This window comes from Erigeron canadensis, chromosome 3 (assembly GCF_010389155.1).
Source record: "Erigeron canadensis isolate Cc75 chromosome 3, C_canadensis_v1, whole genome shotgun sequence".
Lineage (NCBI taxonomy): Eukaryota > Viridiplantae > Streptophyta > Magnoliopsida > Asterales > Asteraceae > Erigeron > Erigeron canadensis.
The window spans coordinates 29,639,363-29,662,864 of NC_057763.1; the positions used below are offsets into that span (position 1 = coordinate 29,639,363).

Below are 23,502 nucleotides of genomic sequence, written 5' to 3' on the forward strand. Positions count from 1 at the left end.
TCATCATATCAAATAAACAAAATAAACTCAAAACTGCGCGTGTGATCACCACCTTGTGGTTACTCGATCGTAATTCATATGTTGTCACATACGAGTATTTTTTTTCTTATTGGAACACGACTGATTTATAAATGAAATTGAACGTTAGAGAAGTAATCAACCGTGTTACAAAAACAAATTACAACATGAGAAGCAGATCTTTGATCCACTATGCTCAAGACATTTAGAGTAATGAGTAGCAAAAAAAAAGTAAAAATTAACTACGGAATCAAAAGTCATTCCAAAAAAAAAACCAAAAAATAAAAAATAAAACTACCGAATCAAAAAGCAATAATTCGTTCATTTGGTGACTATTACCAAATACTACTTAATTTAATTCATTTCTGAAATTCCATATCAACGATAGTCAGCAGAAAATAATTACTTCAATAACTTGTCTCATCTTTTGAGTTAATCTGCATGAATCCGTGAAGCCATGTCATTAAGGTTTCAACAAAAGCATGCCCAAAGCTTGGCCGATAGAAGGCTCCTTGGAAAGATTCAAAAACCTTGGTCATTTCTCTTTTAATTAACGGTTGCATATTTGTGGTTGTTCCGAAACACGCCAAAGATTAACAGAATTATCCAAACTACCACTATAAACAACCCACTCTTGATAGTTCTCGTCATTTTCATTGTCTTCACTTCGTTCTTGGACAGCCAAACATTTAACCGGTCCGGTATGTCCATTCAAAACCGATAAACATGTGTGAATGCCACCTCCTTCCCTTCTCCATACACATATACTCTTATCCGCGGAGCCACTCAACAACAAGTTCCCTGCGGTTGCAAGGCAAAGAACCGCAAGTTTATGTCCCCTCAAAACCCCACCGTGAGACAACGCTTGTTTTTCAAATTCCCAAAAGTTAATCAATCCATCCGAGGATCCAGCGTACACGGTCGCATCTGTGGTGTTGACCACCACAGATGTCACCGCACTTTCTTGATCCAAAAGTGTGTAAACCAAAATATGCTTTTTTGCTTTCCCAACCAACTCCCTTCGCCAGACCTTCACTGTTCCATCCGAGGAACCAGTGAAGACCAGGCTGTCAAACCCCACTACGACGCTATTGATAGCATCGTTATGAGCATCTATAGATTCTAAACACTTAAAATTTGAAAGTTGCCAGACTTTCATGGATCTATCCCAAGATCCTGAATACAACAACCCATGTTTTTTATCCAAACTCATGCATGTAACCGCGTCGAAATGTTTTATCCAAGGAACATTACGACTACGTCGTACTTCTATGTAATTACTAGGTTTCATGGAGCTTTTAATAAAATCTTTTGTGGTGGGTAAGTTACCCACCCGTATATAACCCTTTTTTCTCTTACCTGAATACTTCCAAACCCGAATCTTTCCATCCTGGTGACCAGTAAATATCTGGTCACCAATTACAAGGATAGCTTTCACTAATCCACTACTTGAGTTGAACCCCGAGAACTCCATCAAATTCTTCCATACCCTAATGTTCTTAGAATCCGAGCCCGTGTACAACAAGTCATCAGATAAAGCTAATGAATAAATATGACCTCCTTCACGTACCAAAGATCCAATTAACCCGGTATTCCCGATATAACCATTTTCTCTATCACTTCCATAAGGGAGATTAGTCCATGGAGATTTCGAATACGGTGATTGCATATACTTAATTGGTGACATGAAATGACGTACCGGAGATGAATTTAAAGACGTGTTAGGACTAACAGACGAAGCGTTGCTACTACGGTGACCGGATTCGTTGTTTTCGTGTTGTTTGTAATTTGTTGTTATGAAGATGTTTGGTTCGGAGCTATGGAGAAGAACCGAAAGTGTTTGTTTTCCAGCGCGAATGATATTATTATCTTTGGTGTTACTACTACCATTAATTTGTTTCGTCATTTTTGGCTTACTAATTTTGGAGATAAAAAAAGATTTTTGATCAAGTAATTAAACAAATTAAAATTGTGGAATTTGAAGATATTTTGTGACTGAAATATGAATGGATAAGAGAAAGAAAAGTGATATCCAAAGTGAATGAGAAGGTGAAGAGTCGCATTGTCGGTATGTATAGGTTAAATAAAAGTAGTTGCATTATAGGTGGATATTCCAACACGTGGACCAATCATGTAATCGTACTGCAATTATTATCGTAGACTGGGGCGGGCTGTTAAATACAAAAATTTATTTGGCTTTTCTCTAGTTCCTTTATTGTCTATGAATGTATTTTTCGTTCATAAAGTTTGTTTTTGTTTAAAGTGGCGGTTTTCAAAATTTATGTGTCAATTGGACAATTAGTATTCATTGAAATGATTGATTAGATGGATTGGATACATACATATATAATTAAGAAATTGACTTATGTTGTTACTTCTCGAATTGCTAATCCACAAACAGAAGTCGAAGACTTGTTGAGCCGCACACAATGTTACGGTGTCGCTTACGCGTCTAGCTCAATCAGTCACATGTTTTGTTGGACACATTAAAATTAAAAAGTTTAAAACACACTCACAAAGTTTTGTCATGGGCTTTAATTAATTTAGAATGCAATATTAAGTGTTTTTGTTTGAGAGTTCAGACATATGTATGACAAGTATGTTTTTTTTCCCGGAACATTTAGTCACCATACAAAATTAAAGAAATCTTACAATGTAACAGTGAAGTCTTGTACGTACCCTAGCTATAGACAACAAGATATTAACCATGACGTTACAAGTATTCGGATGAAAAAACCCAAGGCTTTTCATCCCTAAGGATTAAACTGAAGACCTTCATAAAAAGTACCGAGAATGTATCTACACAGTTGGACACTTGGACCGGCCACAATAGTTTGTTTATATACTTAGGATTTGTTTACTTACAATTTAAGTAATGGTTTTTAAAAATATCCTACCATTTGATTAATCATGTCTCTTGATGGATTAGAAGGAAAAAAATAACCTACTAAATAAAATAAGATACTTTCTATTAATCCAATAAAAATCTTTTACTTAATTGATTCATGCCTTTATTTAATTGTTTTTTGCTTGGCATTGTTGGTCTTGCGTTGTACTCGAAACGTGTTTGGGATTACACTTAAAACACCATGAATTGAAAAACAGTTGCTCAGTCTTCATTGGTGAGATTTACTCTTGTGATTAATTTAGGCAATCAAAAATGACACAAGGTTTTTTTCAACTTTCTTGTAATTTTAACAGTTAAAGTTTTGAGTAGGTTTTAGAAATAATGTTGTATTCCTAGAATATGTACATTTTTTTTTTACCTCTAGCGTCTTTCTAGTTTGGTCCTTTATATGATATATATCTTCTGCCGTTCAAAAAAGTAATAAAAGAAACTGACTCAATAATTTACGTATTACTTTTTTTTAGAAATAAAAACCTTATTTATACGATACTTGGTTGTTAAAAAAAATTGAAATTAAAGTTAGTGCATTTTCTCTTCTTTTTCTTTTTTCCTCATAATGGTAGAAACTAATATATTAATATGGCTACGAAAAAGTTAAAACTTACTGAATTGAAATAAATAAAAGTTAAAATATATGGAGGATGAAAACAAATTTTTTTTTTTAGCTAAAAGGGTGTAAAGAAATAAATATATCATATACTGTTCAAATCCTTATCTGTGAAGTTAATAAATAAAGATTAAAAAAGAAGTTTGTAGTTGATGCACGAAAAAACAAAATTTTAATTAAAAAGTTATCTGCTGGTAATATAAATTATACAACCTATTGCACAAGTCAAATATCTGTTGGGGGTGTTTGTTTATGGAATTTTAAGGAATTTTTTAAAATTTGAAATGTTAAATTTTATTCATGAGCTTGTACTAGGTTGGAAAAATAGTAAAATTGGAATTCAAAAATCTATATCAAATCTATAATACTTTATAAAAGAAATGACCTACTTTTATATAAGGTAATTCTGCCTTTGAATTACCAGATTTGCCCTTGGACTTTTTTGTTTTTTTTCTTTATGTAATTACTCAACATCTCTAATTAAACAGACAGCTTTCCTCACTACTGCCGCCGCATTGCGCGGGTACCATGCTCGTTTCTTAAAACAAACACAATCCCTTCACTAAATTTATGAAAAGTTTTAATTTAAATATAGTTTGGAAAGTGTGAGCAAAAGATTTTAATTTAAAAAGTTTTACGAATATATAGTACACTCAACCACTTGGTTTGGGTGGTCAGCTGAGGCTTTTTTTTTTTTCAAATGACAAAAGGAATGTATGTTGGTACGGAGATTCGAGATCGAATTTTGATTTCTTGTGATTTTGGGCATTTAACTCTTGAGCGTGTGAACATACGTGTTATTAGTCTTGTTTTGCAAGAATGTGTAGCTTTCAATTTCCAACATACTGTCCATCTTAAATGTTACTGTTGGGGTTCGAATTATTAATATTCAATAGATACCGTTTTATATAAAAAAAAATACGGTACACTCTATCACAAATCAATTATCTTTATGAACACTAAACTTATATACATTTTATGATTTATTATGAATATGAATTAATGAATATATGGTTAGGAAAAAGTTGTAAAATAAAGTTAATGAATAAGAAAAATAAAAATTCCATAGTTCGGGCCTTCGGGGAACGTAAACAAAAATTTTATCACGCGATCAGATACGCTTTTGCTTATGTAGTTATGTATCTATTAATGTAAATCTCATAACGTGACAATGGCCCAATAACAGGCTATAATGGGCCTCTTAAAATGAACTTTTATTGTTAATTTGGCCATATGTTTTCTTACTTTCTGACCTTCTGGATCATGTTAGTGGATTTAATTTACTTTTTTTTGAATAAGTTGGGCTATAAAATAGTCCATATTCAACAAAACGAAAAAAATACATTACAGCTTTCATTTTAAAATCAAATCAAAAAGTAATCTTCAAACGAATTGATCTATGTATACATGGTAACATCCTTATCCATCCAATAATATGATGACATTGAATACGTAAATGTGAATTATAATGGGATAATACACCAAAGACACCCAAAATATCCTCCTTTCTCCACTCCTTTCTCTCTATGGCTTTTATATATGAGAATGTGTCGTTATGGGGTTCTTGTACAAAAGAGGAAGAGAGAAAATCAAAACGTGTTGGTCTATTTATCACGTTTCATATATAAACCTAGAAAAGTTGTATTGTACGTGTATATGTAAAGAATTTTCGCTCGATCTTTCAATAAAGCAAATGGTTTTAATTAAGTACGAATATAAGAATATGCTGGACTAGCCATATTTAATTTTCATACAAGAATTCAATTCAATGGATGAAAAACAATGGCGACCATTCATGGTTGGCCGGTTACCATAATGATACTAAGATTTTTTCAAGATTTTTTGATTTTTAAAAGAAAAAGAGAAAAAAATTTGTGATATGATATAATGCTTCTAAAAGCTAGCTTTTCGAAACTATAATATATTTTCGTTATAAGAATATTTTTTTTATGATCAGTGGTTCTACTTTTGACCATATATATCAGGCCCAGCCATTTTGTTTATACTAATGCATAATTTTAACAAAAAAAATGATTAATAGACGATTCTTTATGAACCACATGGCACCATTATAACTTCATTAATCTAGCTAATTACGAGTACGTACTAATTATACCATCAAAAAGTAGTTGTATAACTAATTTTAATATCTTGTTTTGGTTTGGTTTGATATACACGTGATTCGATTTTGGAGAAAAAGATGATTGTTCCGTTAATTCAGGACAGAATCAACAGCCAGTTGGTGCAATATTGCTTCCTGCTAACTCTTTCTCACAACGTATATATATATAATTATATATACAGGGATAATCAAATAACAACAGTTTTAAAATAAAAACGGTGAGAACACTTAAAAAACATCATTTTGATGCATTAAAAGTCTATAAAACTAACATAGTGCATAACTAATTATCATTATTTAAGTGTATAACACATTGATCCGTTAAAATCAAGAAAATCATGTTTTTTGTTTTGTGCATCCATCTTGGATGCATATTCTTCAAATGATGCATCCAACAAAAAACGTGATTTTCTCGATTTTGACGGATCAATGTGTTGTTAAACACTTAAATAATGATAATTAGTTAAGCACCATATTAGTTTTATGGACTTTTAATGCATCAAAATGATGTTTTTTAAGTTTTCTCACCGTTCTTATTTTAACACTGTTCTTATTTGATTGTCCCCCTATATATATATGAGTAACACTCCGGTGAGAACAGTCTTAAAATAAGAACGGTGAGAACACTTAAAAAACATCATTTTGATGCATTAAAAGTCCATAAAACTAACATGGTGCATAACTAATTATCATTATTTAAGTGTTTAACAACACATTGATCCGTCAAAAGCGAAAAAATCACGTTTTTTTGAGGATGCATCATTTTAATGAATATGCATCCAAGATGGATGCACAAAACAAAAAACGTGATTTTCTCGATTTTGACGGATCAATATGTTGTTAAACACTTAAATAATGATAATTAGTTAAGCACTATGTTAGTTTTATGGACTTTAAATGCATCAAAATGATGTTTTTTAAGTGTTCTCACCGTTCTTATTTTAAGATTGTTCTCACCGGAATGTTACCATATATATATATATATATAAACCATTATTATATTATACGTAGTACAAAATAGTACTATAGAAAAAAACATAAAATCATCTCCAAGAAACAAACAAAATCCTACTCGAATTATAACATTTTAACATTGATATATGCGAAATGATATCGTTACATGCATTTTATATACCAGAAAATGCATAAACTAACATATACATGCTTGTATTGTAAGGTGGTTCAATTTAAAATGAATAAAAAGAAAAAAGAGGTTAATAATTTAAGTTGAACACTTACATTTTTATATTTTTATGCTTCCAAGAAGCTTTGATTAAAAGTTAGTTAACCAATTGAAATTATATATCAAGTTTGCCACTTACATTTCTTATATTTATGTTCGTTTATTAGATGATCGATCAGATGAGCAATATTTACTACATCGTATATCGATCATATTAACCAATGCTACCGTAGTATATATAATACAAATGCATGGGAATTGAATAAATTAATACATATGCACTCCAATATATGTTTAGATAAAAATTTACATGTATATTACACATTTTTTATCCTCGCAAATCAAGACTTTAATGTACATTTAATCAAATAAAAAAACAAAAAAACATTCCCTAAGAAAAGTGGTGATCGATCTTCATCACCATCTTATGGAAAACATGCATATTCTTGTTCCTAATTAATTATTAAGTCTTCTATTCCATGTCAACTTTTGAAATCTTCATCATACCAATAAACAAACAAAACTCGAAACTTGGCAAACACCAACGTGCCCAACCATCTCCACCGGCCGCCACCATTGCGGCAGCGCGTGTGATCACTCACCTTGTAGTCATATGTACATATATGTTCACATATCTTTTAACAGTTGCATATTTGTGGTTGTTCCGATACACGCCAAAGCTTAACCGAATTATCCAAACTACCACTATAAACAACCCATTCTTGATTGTTTTCGTTATTTTCATCGTCTTCACTTCGTTCTTGGACAGCCAAACATTTAACCGGCCCGGTATGTCCATTCAAAACCGATAAACACGTGTGAATGCCACCGCCTTCCCTTCGCCATACACATATACTCTTATCCGCGGAGCCACTCAACAACAAGTTTCCGGCGGTTGCAAGACATAGAACCGCAAGTTTATGTCCCCTCAAAACCCCTCCATGAGACAATGCTTGTTTCTCGAATTCCCAAAAGTTAACCAACCCGTCTGAGGATCCAGCGTACACGGTTGCATCTGTGGTGTTGACCACCACAGATGTAACCGCGCTTTCTTGATCCAAAAGTGTATAAACCAAAATATGCTTTGTTGTTTTTCCAACCAACTCCCTTCGCCAGACTTTCACTGTTCCATCTGCGGAACCACTGAAGACCAGACCGTCAAACCCCATCACGACGCTATTAATAGCGTCGTCATGAGCATGTACAGATTCTAAACATTTAGAATCTGAAAGTCTCCATACTTTCATGGATCTATCCCAGGATCCTGAATACAATAACCCGTGTTCCTCGTCTAAACTCATGCAAGCAACAGCGTCATAATGTTTTATCCATGGAACATTACGGCGACGTCGTACTTCAATGTAATTACTAGGGTTCATTGAGCTTTTTATAAAATCTTTTGTGGTGGGTAAGTTACCCACCCGTTTATAAGCCTTTTTGTTTTTACCAAAATACTTCCAGACCCGAATCTTTCCATCTTGGTGTCCAGTAAATATCCGGTCACCAGATACAACAATAGCCTTCACTAATCCACTACTCGACTTAAACCCCGAAAATTCCATTAAATTTTTCCATACCCTAATATTCTTAGAATCCGATCCCGTGTACAACAAGTCACCGGATGAAGCCAATGAATAAATATGACCTTCTTCACGTACCAAAGATCCAATTAACCCGGTATTCCCAATATAACTATTTTCTCCATCATTTCCATAAGGAAGATTAATCCATGGAGATTTCATATAAGGTGATGGCATTTGGTTAATTGGTGACATGAAATGACTAACCGGAGATGAAGTGGAAGACATGCTAGGACTAATAGACGAAGCGTTGCTACTCCGGTGATCGGATTCGCTGTTTTCGTGTTGTTTGTTGGTTGTAATGAAGATGTTTGGTTCGGAGCTATGGAGAAGAACCGATAGTTTTTGTCTTCCGGCGAATAATGTCTTTTTATGTGGAATGATATTATTGTTGGTGTTACTACTACAATTTATTTGTTTCGTCATTTTTGGTTTGTTTTTGAAGATGAAAAGATTTTTGATTGAGTGAAATAAATTAAAAGTGTGGAATTTAAGAGAATTTGTGAATGAAATATGAAAGAAAAACAAAAGAGAATTGATATCGAAAGTGAATGTGAAGGTGAAGAGTCATATTTATAATGTGTATAATGGAGTGTGGGTAGGCTAAAAGTAGGTGAACTATAGGTGGATGATCCAACACGTGTCCCTATCGTAATTTGTATTCGACTGCAATTATTATTGTTATTAATATGGCTGCTATATACAAAAAAATTTTATTTGGCTTTTTCTGATGCTATTGTCTTACGGGAGTATTATTCGTTCATATTGATAAAGGTTCTTTTTGTTTAAAATGGTTTTCAAATTTTATGTTTAATTTCAGTTATTGGTATTCATTCATGAATTGATTGGGATTGGGTAGATTAGATACATATATATTTTATGATTTACTTGTATAAGTTAATTAGTATTGTAAAGTAAGTCATATGTTTCTAGGTAAGCATTGTATGCGTACTCAAATGATGAATTTTTCTATATAGTACGGAGTATACACATAGAAACCAACCATTCATTCAATTTCATAAAAGTCATATAACTTTTCAAAATGTAACATAACTTGGAAATGTATTAGATATTTGGTCACATATGGATAAAAATCGTTTTAACTAATATCTTTTTAATAGTGCTTTTAATGTTATACTAATTACATGACAAGTCTAATCTATTATTTTTTTAAAAAACAAAATATTCCTTTAATTTTTTTAAAATGAAAATTTCACTTTTTACTTTTAGTTCCCCCAACAATGGATGGAAACTTGTTTAAAAAGACGTGCGTGTCGAGACGGAGTTAAATTTAGAAGGGAGTGGTATGGATGGTTTGACTTTTTCTTGTTGAAAATTAACGTGACTTACTTGTTTAGGAAGTATGTGACTACATGTTGGCTCTTTCTAGAAAAAATTCAATCTCTTTATGATTTCCTTAAATTTCACTAATTGTTTTTTCATTTGAAACATGTGTATGTGGCAGCTCCATATGTGCTCACGCGTCTCATCTTATTGTCTTTGCATTCATTCATATATTATTTACGAAAACATACATATATAAATTCAACATGTTTTTATAGCACTTTTGCGTACGTGTGAGTTATAGACTTATAGCATTAATATAACGTGATATCATTTTTTCAACAGTGGAATTAAGGTATAAACACATGTAACACCGTTATAATTTTATCGAGTTAACAGAAAGATTTGGTGTGATTTCAAGGATGAAGTATTTAATTGCAAATAAAAGATGAAAAGATAATTAATCAGATTTTGTGAAAACACCTAACATATTTAGTGTACTGTGTACGGTTAAAAATAAGTGATGTACGCATATTTTGACACGTAGACTATTGTTAGATATTGTTTGTATATATTGATCAATAAAACTTGTTAACCGGCGTCGACCTTATGTGTGTCAAGTCACTTCGATCGCTAGTTATTACTTAACATATAGGGTGGTATGGCCGAATTTTGCTTGATAATGATACAAGAAAACCCAAACTTCAAGTTTCATATTCATCAAACCGGCCAAATGTGGTTTCAAGTGGGTGGTTTTGATATATCATTAAAGTTTAACAAAAGGAAAAAAAAGTACTCGTAGTACTGTTTTCTTTTTCTTTTAAAACTTAAAAGGACTTGTTTTGAATTTTCTTAACAAGTATTCTTGGATAGAACGTGTTCGTCTTTTTTATGTTTGGGCATATAAAGTTTGACTAAAGTCAAGTCACCTTAACTAGAATAAGTTCGGCAGGACCTTTTTTAGGTCGGATAAGTGATAACACGTCTTTCTTTATGTGGCGCATCTTTTACGTTGGTATTTTCTTTTATTTTTACTTTTGGCTACAAATAAACTATATATGTAGCACCGAAAAGAAATGAGAACGAGAACGATACATGGATGGGAAACGACAAAACAAAAAAATTTAATATACGGGTACGGCAAAGATACGACAATAAAAAATTAAAAAATATTGATTTAATATAGAGAGAGACTTGAGACTTAACACTTGAGAGAGTATGTATAATTATATATGTATAATTTTATAACATATATGCTTGATGGTGACCGATGATAATGGATTAAATTTTTACTAATCAATTTTGGAATCGAAAAAGTCTGATGGTGATTTTAATTGTATAATATAGTTGGTTTGTGTTTGGGGGTATGCACAGTCGCAAGATGACAGTCGTTTTTTGAATAGAAAAAACTCATTGAAACGCGCCATAATGTTAATTAGATACGATATGGAAGCTTCACAAAAACGTTTCGGTATATATGGAAACTTCAAGGAAACGTTTCGTACGAGTTTCCGTTCCATGAAGTTTCCGAAACGGGTACGCCTACTTGTTTATAGTTTCGGTGCATCATAGCAAATAAATGATCACATGCAGGTCGAGAGTTTATGATTTATAATTATTTTATTTTTTTTCCTTCTAAACTATCATAAAACTTTTTATAGATAATGATGTAAGCAAAATGTTCTTTTATTTATATGGTAGATATCATGTCATATAACTAAACTTTTGATCGTTTTCCTGATTGAATACAACATCATTATGAAACTGATTGAATACAATTACACCACGCTATAAATGGTTAATACAATGGCTTAAATCAACTCTTTTCTTTTTGGCCATGGGCTGGAATCCTTACGACTTCAAGTGTCTAAGACCATTCATAACCGTTCACCTTTTAAATTACATTTTTTCCTGTCACATCAGCATAACCTTCTTATTTCTTTCACCTTCTACTTTTTTCCTTAACCATTCACTTATCATTTGGTCCTCTTTTTTATCTAATTAAAAACACAATACATTTAATCAATATGTAAAAATGGACCACACATTTTGTCTTTTTAGATAGGTGATCATAATCACCTGGCTTCCTCTTTCACCTTCACTCATCATCTACCCCCTTAACCATTCACCCTTTTTTACTTTTACTTTTCACTTACCTTTACAAATGGTCTAACAGATGTTTGGGATCCAAATCAAATAACGAAACCCCGTGCCACACCTTCCTTGCAATCGATTGTCGAACTTTTCTACCTAAAATGGACAGTTTATGTTAATCGGAGTTCTTTATATATAGTGTGTTATCAATTGTACGTACGAGAAGAATAATTGGCTAGCTTGCTCGATCACTAATCACTATAACACTTTAAATTTCTATGGATTGTTATCAAAGATAAAAATCCATGAAAGTTACGGTTGTTATACTATTTTACTTGTAAGATGTTTTAAGAAAGTTAAAAAAAAGGACTTATTTTGGTACGTTGAATTTAATCTCCTATTCAATTCATTGTCAATTTAAATGTTATTATCGCTATCTCAATTCAGTTCGTTTCTCTAAGTACTTGAGAACACGTGCAGAGCAGAGATAGAAGAAACAGGTTTGGAAAGTCAAATAAATCATAATTTCACACATATCAAACTTTTAATACCACATGTATCAAGACATGCAAGCAAGTTATAAGTCTATAATAACAATTAATCGTACGCCTCATTGATCTATTTTATCTTCTAATTTGATATATTTGAAACATACAAGATGTCACTTTTTAGACATAAAAAAGACATATTAGTTCTACCATGGAAATACCAATAAGCAATACCAATTGGCCATATCATAAATTATTGAGAATGAACAACGTGTACAAACAACGTAATTACGTACAACTAACCATTAGAACGATATATTGGGAGCACCCAAAATAACCAATTCACAATACAAACTATATACCAGAAAATATGCTTGCTTGTTAATATTTGAGTAAATTGTAGTAATGATTTTAACAACCATGTTTTGAATTTTTAACGTCAGTAGTACTTTTAATTATGCAGATATAAATGTTTAACAAGTTTTTTTTTTTATTAAAAGGTGTACGTGGATTACTCGCAGCGGAGTCGAGTCTAGCATACATTGTTTTAATCGGGTCGGCGCTAGAGAGTCCCCTCACCTCCAATACCTAGTAGGAGGGAAAACCCCCAACTAAACCGTCCGAAGGCACAACATTTAATTGTAACAAAACATTGTCTTCTCTCCAGGACTCAAACCTGTTTCACTGAAAAACTTTATTTGTGAAATTTCTTGAAATGTCTTTCTCATGTCTCAAACTCGAAACATTCAACATGTAAAACTAGTTCTTAACCATTAAGCTATAATGAGAAATACTATGTTTAACAAGTAATCTTATTAAACCGACATTTTCAACTACAGAACCGGCCTACAAATTAATCCAAGTTAAAAATCAATTTTTTATATACTACTGTAATTCAGACGACATCCCGATCACCCGATGTGAAATATGTTGATAAATAAAAGACAATAACATATAGCAATTGTTTAAGAAATTACATAACATGACGAAAGCACGACACATAAGGAACGCACCCTTATTTAATGAATAATGATACCCCTATGCATATTTTGTTAAATTCTTAATTGCGAGTCACGAGTCGAGTCGATTTACATCAAAAACGAGTCGATTCTTTAAGTGACTCGTTTTTTTTCAGACTCTTACGAGTCGCTGTGTGAACTTGGACCAAGTGTCGCAGAGTTATAATTGTTGTAGTTTGATACTACAATTATATAATATATTTATTTTGTTACATTATTTTGTGTGTAATCTATATATTGTTTTGATTGTTTTATTGAGTTTAAAAATAAATAGTAAGTTTATGACTCAAAACTATTGAATATGTAATATTTTGGTAAGTTTATTGAGATAATAAACTTATACTTTACTTATAAGGATTTCTCATATATATATATATATATATAACTATCTGTCATTTATTTTCGAATTGTAAGATTGCATATAAGCTTTGGAGATTAGTGGCTATTTGGCTTGATATTCCATCCACTCGACAACAGACATTGGATGAAGTTTTTCTACAACTTGGTGCCATGAATATTAAAATGAACAAGAAGCATTGCATTGAGGCTATTATCTTTTGTCTTATATGGATTGTTTGAAAACATCGCAATGATAAGGTGTTTTCTAAGGTCACAACAGATCGGATTTTCTATTTGATGTCATCGTCTCCCAATCACACTTATGGGTTACTAGCAGATGCAAGAAAATTCTTGTTTCGCGGGATGAATGGTTTCAAAATCCACTTATCTTTTTGTACTGATTGGTTATTGAGTTTGGCATGCTCGTGGTTGTTGGTTTGCTTGTTTCATTATTTTTCGTTTGTATAAAACCGGTGGCTCGGTCCTTGTTGGTGAGGGTTTTTCTCGTGTCTTGTAATTAGCACGAGTTTTTACCCTTTTTGCATTCCTCGCAGTTTAAGTCTCAAAAGTGTATCTAGGATACTATAGTCTTGTCGTATATCCCTGATACTTGCAATTGTAATTGTACCTTTGTTCACGATATCTAGTGCTTTGCTGAATACCGTTTGTTTTATTTTATAATATATTGTTGTTCTAAAAAAAACATATATATAATTATATTATATTATATTATATTATTATTATGTGATATTTAAAAATGTCCGGACTCTTACGAGTCGAGTCACGAGTCAAAAAATTATGTTTTTGAGTCGAGTCAAAATTACGAAAAGATTGAATATGCCGCTATGTTATAAATTTATAATTTCTTATGTCAAGCCGAAATTAATAACGGTAGGTTTCATAACGAAGAAAAGTAGTTAATTCCAAATAAAAAATAATTTAATAAGAGATCTCAGTTTGAAGAAGTCAAACCACCCCAGACAAATCTATTGACTTTTCGGATCAGCAAATACGATCCTTTTGGATAACAATAAATATGAAGACACGTATATTATTTCCCATATTTTATTTTTCCGTTTGTGTTGATACGATTCCAGTATTATTAGTATCAATATCAATTATTTCATCCTTTAATATTATATCAAGGTTCACTAAGGATAATTGGATCAATTTCTCAATATAATTTCTTTTAACTATTTCAAAAATGAGAGTGGTCTAAAAATTTTACAAAGGAGTAGAAACAAGTTTATAGGTTGACAAAATATATACTCCGTATATATAATCTTTTTCTAACACTAAATTTGGTTGATCAATTATAAAACTTTAGATTATTTGTCAATTTTTATAAGATATTAATTATTATATAACCTTTTTTAAAATTTATGTTTATGTTAGATTTTTGGAAATAAATTATTTTACTAATTCTTTTTTTGCTCAAAAACATTTTGCGTTCCCTTTATATATAAGCTAAGTTTAGTGTATGTCAATTGTTTTTGATACTCGTATACTAGCAAAAGTTGTAAAAAGAGAGCGGATACATGCAGGTTCTTTAATGCATATCTGACATTCCCTTGACATTATTATAAACAAGGTTGTGGAAGTCATTATACGCTCTCAGGTCCGTCGACTAATGAGTTATGAGTACTCAGAAGGCAAAAGCGGCCAATTTGGGGAGTACTCAGATTAATCGGACGACTCAGGCTGATTCGGCGCTTTGCCTTGTAGCGAGTACTCGGATCGACTCGGTAAATTTTACAACAGTGGGTATAAATACTTGTACGTAACTTGTTCATCTTGTGATGATTTTTTGAACCGGATTACGAATATTCAAATTCCAGTGCATACTAAAAAGTTTTATAGGCATTTTGTATGTCTCGTGGTGACAAGTTTGAAGATTTCATAAAAAGATTGTGTTTGGACCGATAATACAATAAAAGCATTTTTATAGAATGAAATGCATTTTTGGTCCCTGTAATATCACATTATTTGCAATCTCGGTCCAAACTTATGCAAAGTAGCGATTTTAATGACACAAGTTGGACATTTTGGCAATTTTGATCCAAAGTTAACTTTTTGTTTATTTTGATCCGTTAAAGGCGCTAAATGACAGGCATGTGATGAGTATAAAAATGGTGTAACTCAAAAACGTAAAACCAAAATCAGTTAGATGCATTGATTAACAAATCCAATGTTAATTTTTCTTCTTCTATACTTATATTAATAAAATCACCGTTGAAAAATATTGTGTTTGAGGAATTACAACATGTTATACTACTACTTTATAACAATATATGCACAAACGCTAATTAGGAATACAATATTAACACTTTTCTTTACTCAACATAGAGTCATAGACTCATAGATACGACTTAAATTATCTAAATGACTAAATGTACACGTACGTCACTAATAAATTAAAGTTTTAAAACCACAAGCCATCTCTTAATATCAATTCAAAATCAAACAGATACAATGAATCAACATTGTTTAATATTTTGTTGTTGTAGATATATAAACTTAATCACACTTTTTGCCATGCATTAGCAAAAGACTATTTGTTATATTGTCGTCTTATCGGGTAACAGTGCTTTATAAATGATCTTTTGAAAAAGAAAATGATTAGTGGATATGTTGTGGCTTCATGAGCTTGAGGCATGTGGTCTTAAGCACTCGTCGACGTTTGATTACGCAAATTATAGTCAATTTGTTAAACCTAACATTGATATTTTAACTCTATAAAATCTTACGACATTTAGTTATTTTGGACACGTTGCTACCTATTTCCTTAAAATAAATGAACTTTTTTTTATTGAATATCTTCATATGTTTTAATTAATTAATATTTATACTATATTTAGAAATACTAATAAACAAAACGCATATTAATTAATTTGCGCAATTTAAAATAACATTTCTACTTATAGCCACACACTTTTCTTTTGACTTTACATTAATAAAGTTGCATGCTTACTATATCTAACTAAATAATAGTTTGAATTATTTAATGTATTTGATATTTGAAGTTCAGATATTTAAAACTTTAAGTGTAACAAGAGTAGTGCAATAAATAAATAACATATAATTAAGTATTAGGAGCTAGCTAGATGCCTTTCGATATTGAAAAGGGACATTTTAAAGATGATTAAGTTAAATTATAGCTAGGTTTTCTAATTCCATTTTGTTTATTAAAATGTTGGTAGTTTGAATATAATATAGAATTTGTTAATTAGCTGATGTACTGATGTAAACAAGGATATTCTATATATCTTTACAAATATATTCTGATTTTTTCGAACAACACATAGATGTACAACATATTCTAGATGGGCTAAAATGAATTATTGTAACATTCACATGGAAGTAAGAGAGAGAAATTGTGACGAAAACTACACACGGGTTGACGTTCCAACATATGCAAGTTTTACTAGCAGATAAATAACAATTTTTAATATATATTAAAACAGAAATTTTAATTCAAAAAATGAAGTAATCTGAACCATTTATTGAATTTTCATCTTTGTTATCCACCTTTAATCATTTTTCATTTAAGTTTCAGTCAATTATTCTTTTAGTCCCTCAACTACAGATTAAAAACGCATGTTATCCACCTTTTTAGCTTTTAACTCAATGAATAAAAACGCATGTTATACAAAATATAATATTTGTGACACTACATGGATATTAAAATACACTTGCCTAGTGGATGAGAAACCAGTGTCAAACCTTAGTTTCTAAATTTATATATATATTATGGTTAACTTATGAAAAAACAATCGTTTAATTAGGATTGTTCTTAATTTATTTATTGTTGTATTAATTTTTATAGCTTTAAGTATTTTTTTTATATCATTGTGCTAATTTTATACACGTACATATATAATTTTGTTATGGTTTTTTCCGCGTTTTACGCGGGTTAGAGGGTGCCCAATGGAACTCGTCCTCGTTTCGTTCAACATCCTCGGACGAGTCCACATCGTTGGGTGGGACTCGTCCCCGGTTCGTTTGGGTTGCTCGTCCGCTTGGCTCGTTCCTGCAGGGACGAGTGCGTGTGCTTGTTTCTTTTCTTTTGTTTTTTTAATTCAACGGCTAGTTTTACAAGGAAGAAGACAAAAGTTTTGAAGTTTCAAAAGTTGGCAAAATAGGTCCCTCTAACGTCCTTTTTGACCACCTGCAGTTCAAAAACTTTACACTTTTAGTCCTTTAACGAATAGTTTTTGAAAAAACCTATATATACACCTTCATAAGCACTAGAACACACCATACTTTCATTATTCAAATATATTAACACATACAAATCCATTTTAAGCACAAATCATGTCGAACTTCAACAACCTAAAAGCCGACGACTTCTGGAACAACGCCGTGAACGATTGTAACCAATCGTACACTAACCAGCCATCACAAATACCGTTCATCCCACAACCAAATGAACCCCGTTATGCTCAATTCATGGCAGCTTATTATGCTTCACTTGCCGCTGCACAACCCCCTACTTTCCACCATGGGGGGTCATTGTCAGCAATAACATTTCAACAACCTGATCAATACTCCTTTCCTACACCACCATATAACCCCACACCCGAATCTGCTCCCACACCCGAATCTGTTCCCACCCCCAATCCATTCCTGAAACACAACCAAAGAAGGGTCGGGTCAAAACCATGTCCAAACGCACCAAGAAAAGCAATCAACCAAGAGAACCTGCTACAAACTCGTCAAATTGAAGCGAGCTTGATATGAAAGTTCTCACTGAGTGTTGGATCGATGCTACAGAAGATCCAATAGTCGGAAAAGACCAATCTGTTAATTCTTTTTGGGGGGAAAATCATAGAGAAGTGCAATGCGAGATTCCCTAACAACCCAAGAAATCACAATCAGATTAGTGGCAAGTGGAGAAAGATTAGAACAAATGTGTCAAAGTTCAATGCAATCTAGAAAGGTTATGATGGTCATCGGGGCAATGGTAAGAACGATGCCCAAGTAATGAAGGAAGCGCGTTCAAAGTACTTTACTCAAACCAAAACTCTTTTTACCATGTACGAGTGTTGGTTGCTTGTGAAAGATAAGCCAAAGTTCTTTGCTCCATCCGGTCATGATATTCTGGGGTGAAGCCTGCATAAAAGGAAAAACGTTCTTAATGTTGTTGATAGTGAAGATGAAGAGGAGGAGGGGTCCTAATTCGAGCTGGTGGACCTTGGTAATAATGACCTCTTCGGTCCGGATACGTATACGCGCCCCCTACTAAATCAAAGACTTCACGGACATTTGCTTCTCCCGATGTGAGGTATGCTCGTTCTTCAGCTTCCGACCCAGCAGCCCGACTCGACCGACTTGGGTGTAAAAAAGAGGCGGTGTTGGATGAACAACAACTATCTTTGGCTGTCATTCGTGAGGAAAAAAAGAAGCGCACCATGTATTCGGCTCTTTCGTTCATGGATAAAACAGATTGTGATGATGAGGAGAAGAATTACATCAAGAAAGCCAAGAAGAAACTCATGGCGGAGTACAAAGACTTCCTATTCGGTCCCAACTAGTTTAGGTTTAGTTAAAAAAAAATTAAAAATGTCGTTGTGTATGTGTGTTTGTTTTTTTTTTCCTTCCATTTTTAGGTTGTTTGCTTTATTTTATTTTTTTATTTTTATGTTCTAAATGTATTTTTATTTTTAATGAACTTGTGTGTTTTTTTAATAATTTGTGTTAATGGACTAAAAATGTATTTTATTTATAGTTTAGAGGGTTAAAAGTGTAAAGTTTGGATAGATGGATAAAATTAAACAATTGGTGGGTACAAGACTAGTCCTTGAGGGATGAGTCCATTGGGTGCATTTTGGGGGGATTAGTCCTTGGAGTATTTTTTGCTGATGTGACGGCATGACGCTGACAGAAACTAGTACTTGGGGGATGAGTGGTCACCATTGGGTACTCTCTTATAATCTATTTCTGTATTTAAAAAAAGATTATTATTAGTTTGCATGATTTCCAAATATACGGTTTGCGAGAAACATTTCAAATCCTAAATGTAAATGCCAATCCTTGGTGAGAAACTGAGAATATATTTTAAAAAATCAATCATTCAATTTTTTGCTTCTTTGTCAAATAATGGATCATAACACGTAGTTGGTTATGTTTAATGCTTACCTTAAGATAATTTTTATATTTTATTTTGAACGGAAAACTTTTTTATTTACAACACAAATTTCTTTAGTCAAATGACCACAAGAGGATTGAAAATTAGAGGGTCCATGAACATGTGGTGTAGTGAGATAGCGGGCCTATTCATTTGTAAGTTTGTCGGATTGACTATCGATCTATGGATCCAATCAATTTCATGGGCTATACATTGACATTCAAGTGCCCACATATTTCTTGAATTTCATATCACATCAATCATTGTTTGGGGTCATTGATCGCTATGAATTTTGATAATATATATACATGTCATGATTTCATTGTACGACTATTCTTAATCAAGTCTTGTTTTGATCTTTTCGTATTTCTCCTCACCTGATGAATTACGTGTAATTAACAAACTATATGATTTAAGGTCACTTAGGACTTAGGTTATTCATATACATGTCAGTTTCATTCCATTTGTCTATCTAATTATGATAAATTATGACGACGTAACATATTTTCACTCTGGAATTCGGATCCATACATGGGGCTTCATGGCCGCAGACCTCTAAATCAACTTAAAATCTTTAAATACCCCGTAAGGGATACCATATTTATATTACCATGTTATCCATTCAGTTCATCATTGATACATGATATATTGAGATTAATACGAGTTGGATCATCTTATTTACTTAAAAGGTTGTCTCATACTTTCTTAAGAAAAATATACTGGGTCTAAATATCATACTTTAGATATGTACATTTGGCGTCAAATACTACGTATACATATATGAGGGAAATGATAGCATTATAACCGTGCAAGAAATTTTTTAAGAAGAAAGTAACAATAAAACCATTGTCCAATCTATATGAACATATTTAGACTTATTGATTATAGTCCTATGTATTATTACATATCAACGTCACTTGTGCCGGAAAATTAGTTATTCAGAGTATCTTACAAGCATTAAGCCCAAACATCTACAAGCCAAAGTAAGTTGATACGGCCCACCAACACCACTACCATATTCATCCTCGTCAAAGAGCCCAAGTTTAGTCATGAATGTTTGTACAATTCAATCCAATTATACATCATGTAATAATGTTATGTTATTATTATTATTATTATTATTATTATTATTATTATTATTATTATTATTATTATTATTATTATTTTAACAGCGAGTTAATATTTAATAGTTAGCATTCAAGACACCACAGTAACAATTGGGCAGTATTATGTTAATGTAATGTATTGTAATATGTCCCTGTATATATATCACATCTCAAAGGTCACTGGATTTTCGTGTGTCATGGGGTAACACTATTAGCAACAATATTTCACAGGTGTGTCATGGGAGCTCTTGTTTCCAAGAAGAAAGATGAAGACGAGGTGAAATGCAGTGCCACATGTATATATATATATATATATTTTCTTTATTCATGCGTGTGAAGTGCGTCACTGTGTTCTCATAAAAGATTCCATAAAAACTATAAAAGCTTGTTCGGGTTGTTAAACTTACAAACTAAATATAATTCCTTTTGAATCCTTTCTGTTGTAAACCAACCGTACTCTATGAGCCTATGGACTTTCTTCTCGAATGCGAGTTGAATAATCTACATAAACATATACATTTTTGTAGCTTTACCAAAGCCTACAAACCATTGAATGATCGAATCAATAGCAAACACTAATTGACTAATGGGATTACACATAACAAGTATAAAAGGACCAATTTTTGTAAGGTCCGTGTGTCAAATAGTATTCGAATCCTCTCATGGGTTATTGGGCTAAGCTATTTTGTCTCCCTGTTCTTGTTTTCGCTTTGTGTAGAGGGGTTGTGGGTGATCCAAAGTTTCCATGTTACTTCATATTTGGAGACTCATTACTTGACGTTGGTAACAATAATGGGCTTAAAACCAGTGCAAAGGCTAACTACTTGCCATATGGGATAGACTTTCCTCAAGGACCAACAGGCAGGTTTAGTAATGGTCTCAATGCTGCAGACTTTATCGGTTAGCTTATTTCTCCCCAACATCATATACATGGTTTTAAGTTATGATGTCCACATTACTAAGAAATTATGCAATTTTCAATAGCAAAAGATCTTGGATTCGAAGATTTCATCCCCCCTTATGTTACTGTAAAAAGAAAAGATGTTATTAAAGGTGTCAATTATGCTTCAGCTGGATCTGGCATTCTTGACGAGACTGGAGAAAATTTAGTAATCTAAATGTTCCGACCCATTTTCATATGCATTTTTGTGTTTTCCTCATGTTTATCTTCTCATAGTTTCTATTTTGTAATAATTCAATAGGGCGAGCGTTTCAGCTTTAATACGCAAATACTTTACCACCAAGAGGTGATCTCACATATAGAAACTCTACAAGGAAATGAAACTTACACCCAAGATCACCTTAAAAAGTGTCTTTACACTGTTCAAATTGGAAGTAATGACTACATCAACAACTATTTTGGTCCTAAATCTCATGATAAACGCATAAATGTCACACCAGCTCAGTTTGCAACGACCCTTATCAACCAGTTTTGCAAACAACTAAATGTAAGTCAGAATTTATACTCATTGGGTAAAACAAGTCATTACCCAGCATTTTTCATTAATCCTAGTAGACAGCTTACTTTATGATTTATATTATATTATTCTAAACTGATACTATGTAGTGGCTATACAAACTCGGAGCAAGGAAATTTTCCATATCAGTGATACCGCAAATAGGTTGTGCACCGGCTGAAAGGAAACTTTATGGCACCGAGATGGCTTGTGTAAAGGAAATTAACGACGCTGTAAATGTATTCAATGCCAAGCAGCTGAATCTTATTGGTGATCTTAGAGCCAGACTGGAAGATGCGAAGTTTGTTCTTCCAATTTTAGACGTTCCTAAAATCGGTCCTCTCCAATCTATTGGTAGGTTGTAATAAATCTTGTTAATTAATCTCTGTGAATACCAACTGCTTAATCCATACCCCCAAAATGTAATTGAAACTGAGGTTTAAAGTGAAAGGGTCCACCCCGAAACCAAGGGAGCAACATGATCACGTATATATAGCACTTACGGAATGTAAGAAAATGAACATTTAAGTTATATATTAGCTAGTGGAATCATTACTAATTAAAATGGTGTTTGGTAGGTAAATAAACAGTTTGCATATACGAGTAGTATAAACTAAAGAGAGTATGATGTTCTTACTTTGGATAGGCTCATTGGTGATTGGTGATCCTTGTTGCAAAGTATCAACTAAAGGTGTTACACGAGGACAATGTCTTCCTATCAACGTAACATGTGGCCAGCGAAATAGATATTTGTTTTTCGATGGATTTCATCCTACAGAGTTAGCCAACCTTTTCTATTCAAGACAAATGATGCTTGTTATCTCCCATCTTATTTAAACTTCCATTATTGCCACCGTAAGTTTTGTTGTAATTAAGTGATTTGTCACTTGTAAGTTGTAACTAATTTGATCTTGAATAAATAATTTTACAACATACATTGAAGACATTTAGCCATTTAATTTAAATAAGTATATTCTAACACGGGGCTTTCCAAACGGTCAATCACTATAGTACTATTCTCATATAGTCATATGAGTACAGCTTCGATTACTACCACTCTCACCCAAACCCGCTATTTAAATGATCTTTTTGAAGATGTTCCTGCATTTGTTTTCCCAATCTGATGACAAAAATCTATTAAGGCATAAACATGTAATTATTTTGTAGACA

General features: G+C 32.4%; 3 protein-coding genes across 5 annotated transcripts; 1 reads left to right on the forward strand and 2 right to left on the reverse strand.

Annotated features, from left to right (window-relative positions):
* Positions 1-283: 283 nt before the first annotated feature.
* On the reverse strand, positions 284-2,038 carry LOC122594141 (protein JINGUBANG-like). Its single transcript, XM_043766614.1, has one exon. It carries the CDS (start codon positions 1,922-1,924, stop codon positions 569-571), a length of 1,356 nt encoding a protein of 451 aa, XP_043622549.1. The 5' UTR covers positions 1,925-2,038; the 3' UTR covers positions 284-568.
* A 5,063-nt stretch (positions 2,039-7,101) lies between these two features.
* LOC122593479 (protein JINGUBANG-like) lies at positions 7,102-8,938 on the reverse strand. Its single transcript, XM_043765896.1, has one exon. The coding sequence runs from the start codon at positions 8,842-8,844 to the stop codon at positions 7,477-7,479; it is 1,368 nt and encodes a 455-aa protein (XP_043621831.1). The 5' UTR covers positions 8,845-8,938; the 3' UTR covers positions 7,102-7,476.
* A 12,592-nt stretch (positions 8,939-21,530) lies between these two features.
* On the forward strand, positions 21,531-23,313 carry LOC122593936 (GDSL esterase/lipase At1g29670-like). Of its 3 annotated transcripts, none has more exons than XM_043766398.1 (5): positions 21,531-21,775; positions 21,860-21,984; positions 22,078-22,323; positions 22,443-22,686; positions 22,979-23,313. In XM_043766398.1, the coding sequence occupies exons 1-5, from the start codon at positions 21,538-21,540 to the stop codon at positions 23,167-23,169; spliced, it is 1,044 nt and encodes a 347-aa protein (XP_043622333.1). In that variant the 5' UTR covers positions 21,531-21,537; the 3' UTR covers positions 23,170-23,313. The 3 variants fall into 3 exon arrangements, with proteins under 3 accessions (XP_043622333.1, XP_043622335.1, XP_043622336.1); XM_043766400.1 differs by having other exon boundaries at positions 21,866-21,984; XM_043766401.1 differs by having other exon boundaries at positions 22,911-22,983.
* Positions 23,314-23,502: the final 189 nt, after the last annotated feature.

What these genes read in the sequence shown, in the direction of transcription:
- LOC122593479 (XM_043765896.1), bottom strand. Translation starts at nt 8,844, where the DNA reads ATGACGAAACAAATAAATTGTAGTAGTAACACCAACAATAATATCATT.
- LOC122593936 (XM_043766398.1), top strand. Translation starts at nt 21,538, where the DNA reads ATGGGTTATTGGGCTAAGCTATTTTGTCTCCCTGTTCTTGTTTTCGCT. An exon ending in ACGAGACTGGAGAAAATTTA is followed by an intron (nt 21,985 to 22,077) that starts GTAATCTAAATG and finishes ATAATTCAATAG; the next exon opens with GGCGAGCGTTTCAGCTTTAA. An exon ending in AGTTTTGCAAACAACTAAAT is followed by an intron (nt 22,324 to 22,442) that starts GTAAGTCAGAAT and finishes GATACTATGTAG; the next exon opens with TGGCTATACAAACTCGGAGC.
- LOC122594141 (XM_043766614.1), bottom strand. Translation starts at nt 1,924, where the DNA reads ATGACGAAACAAATTAATGGTAGTAGTAACACCAAAGATAATAATATC.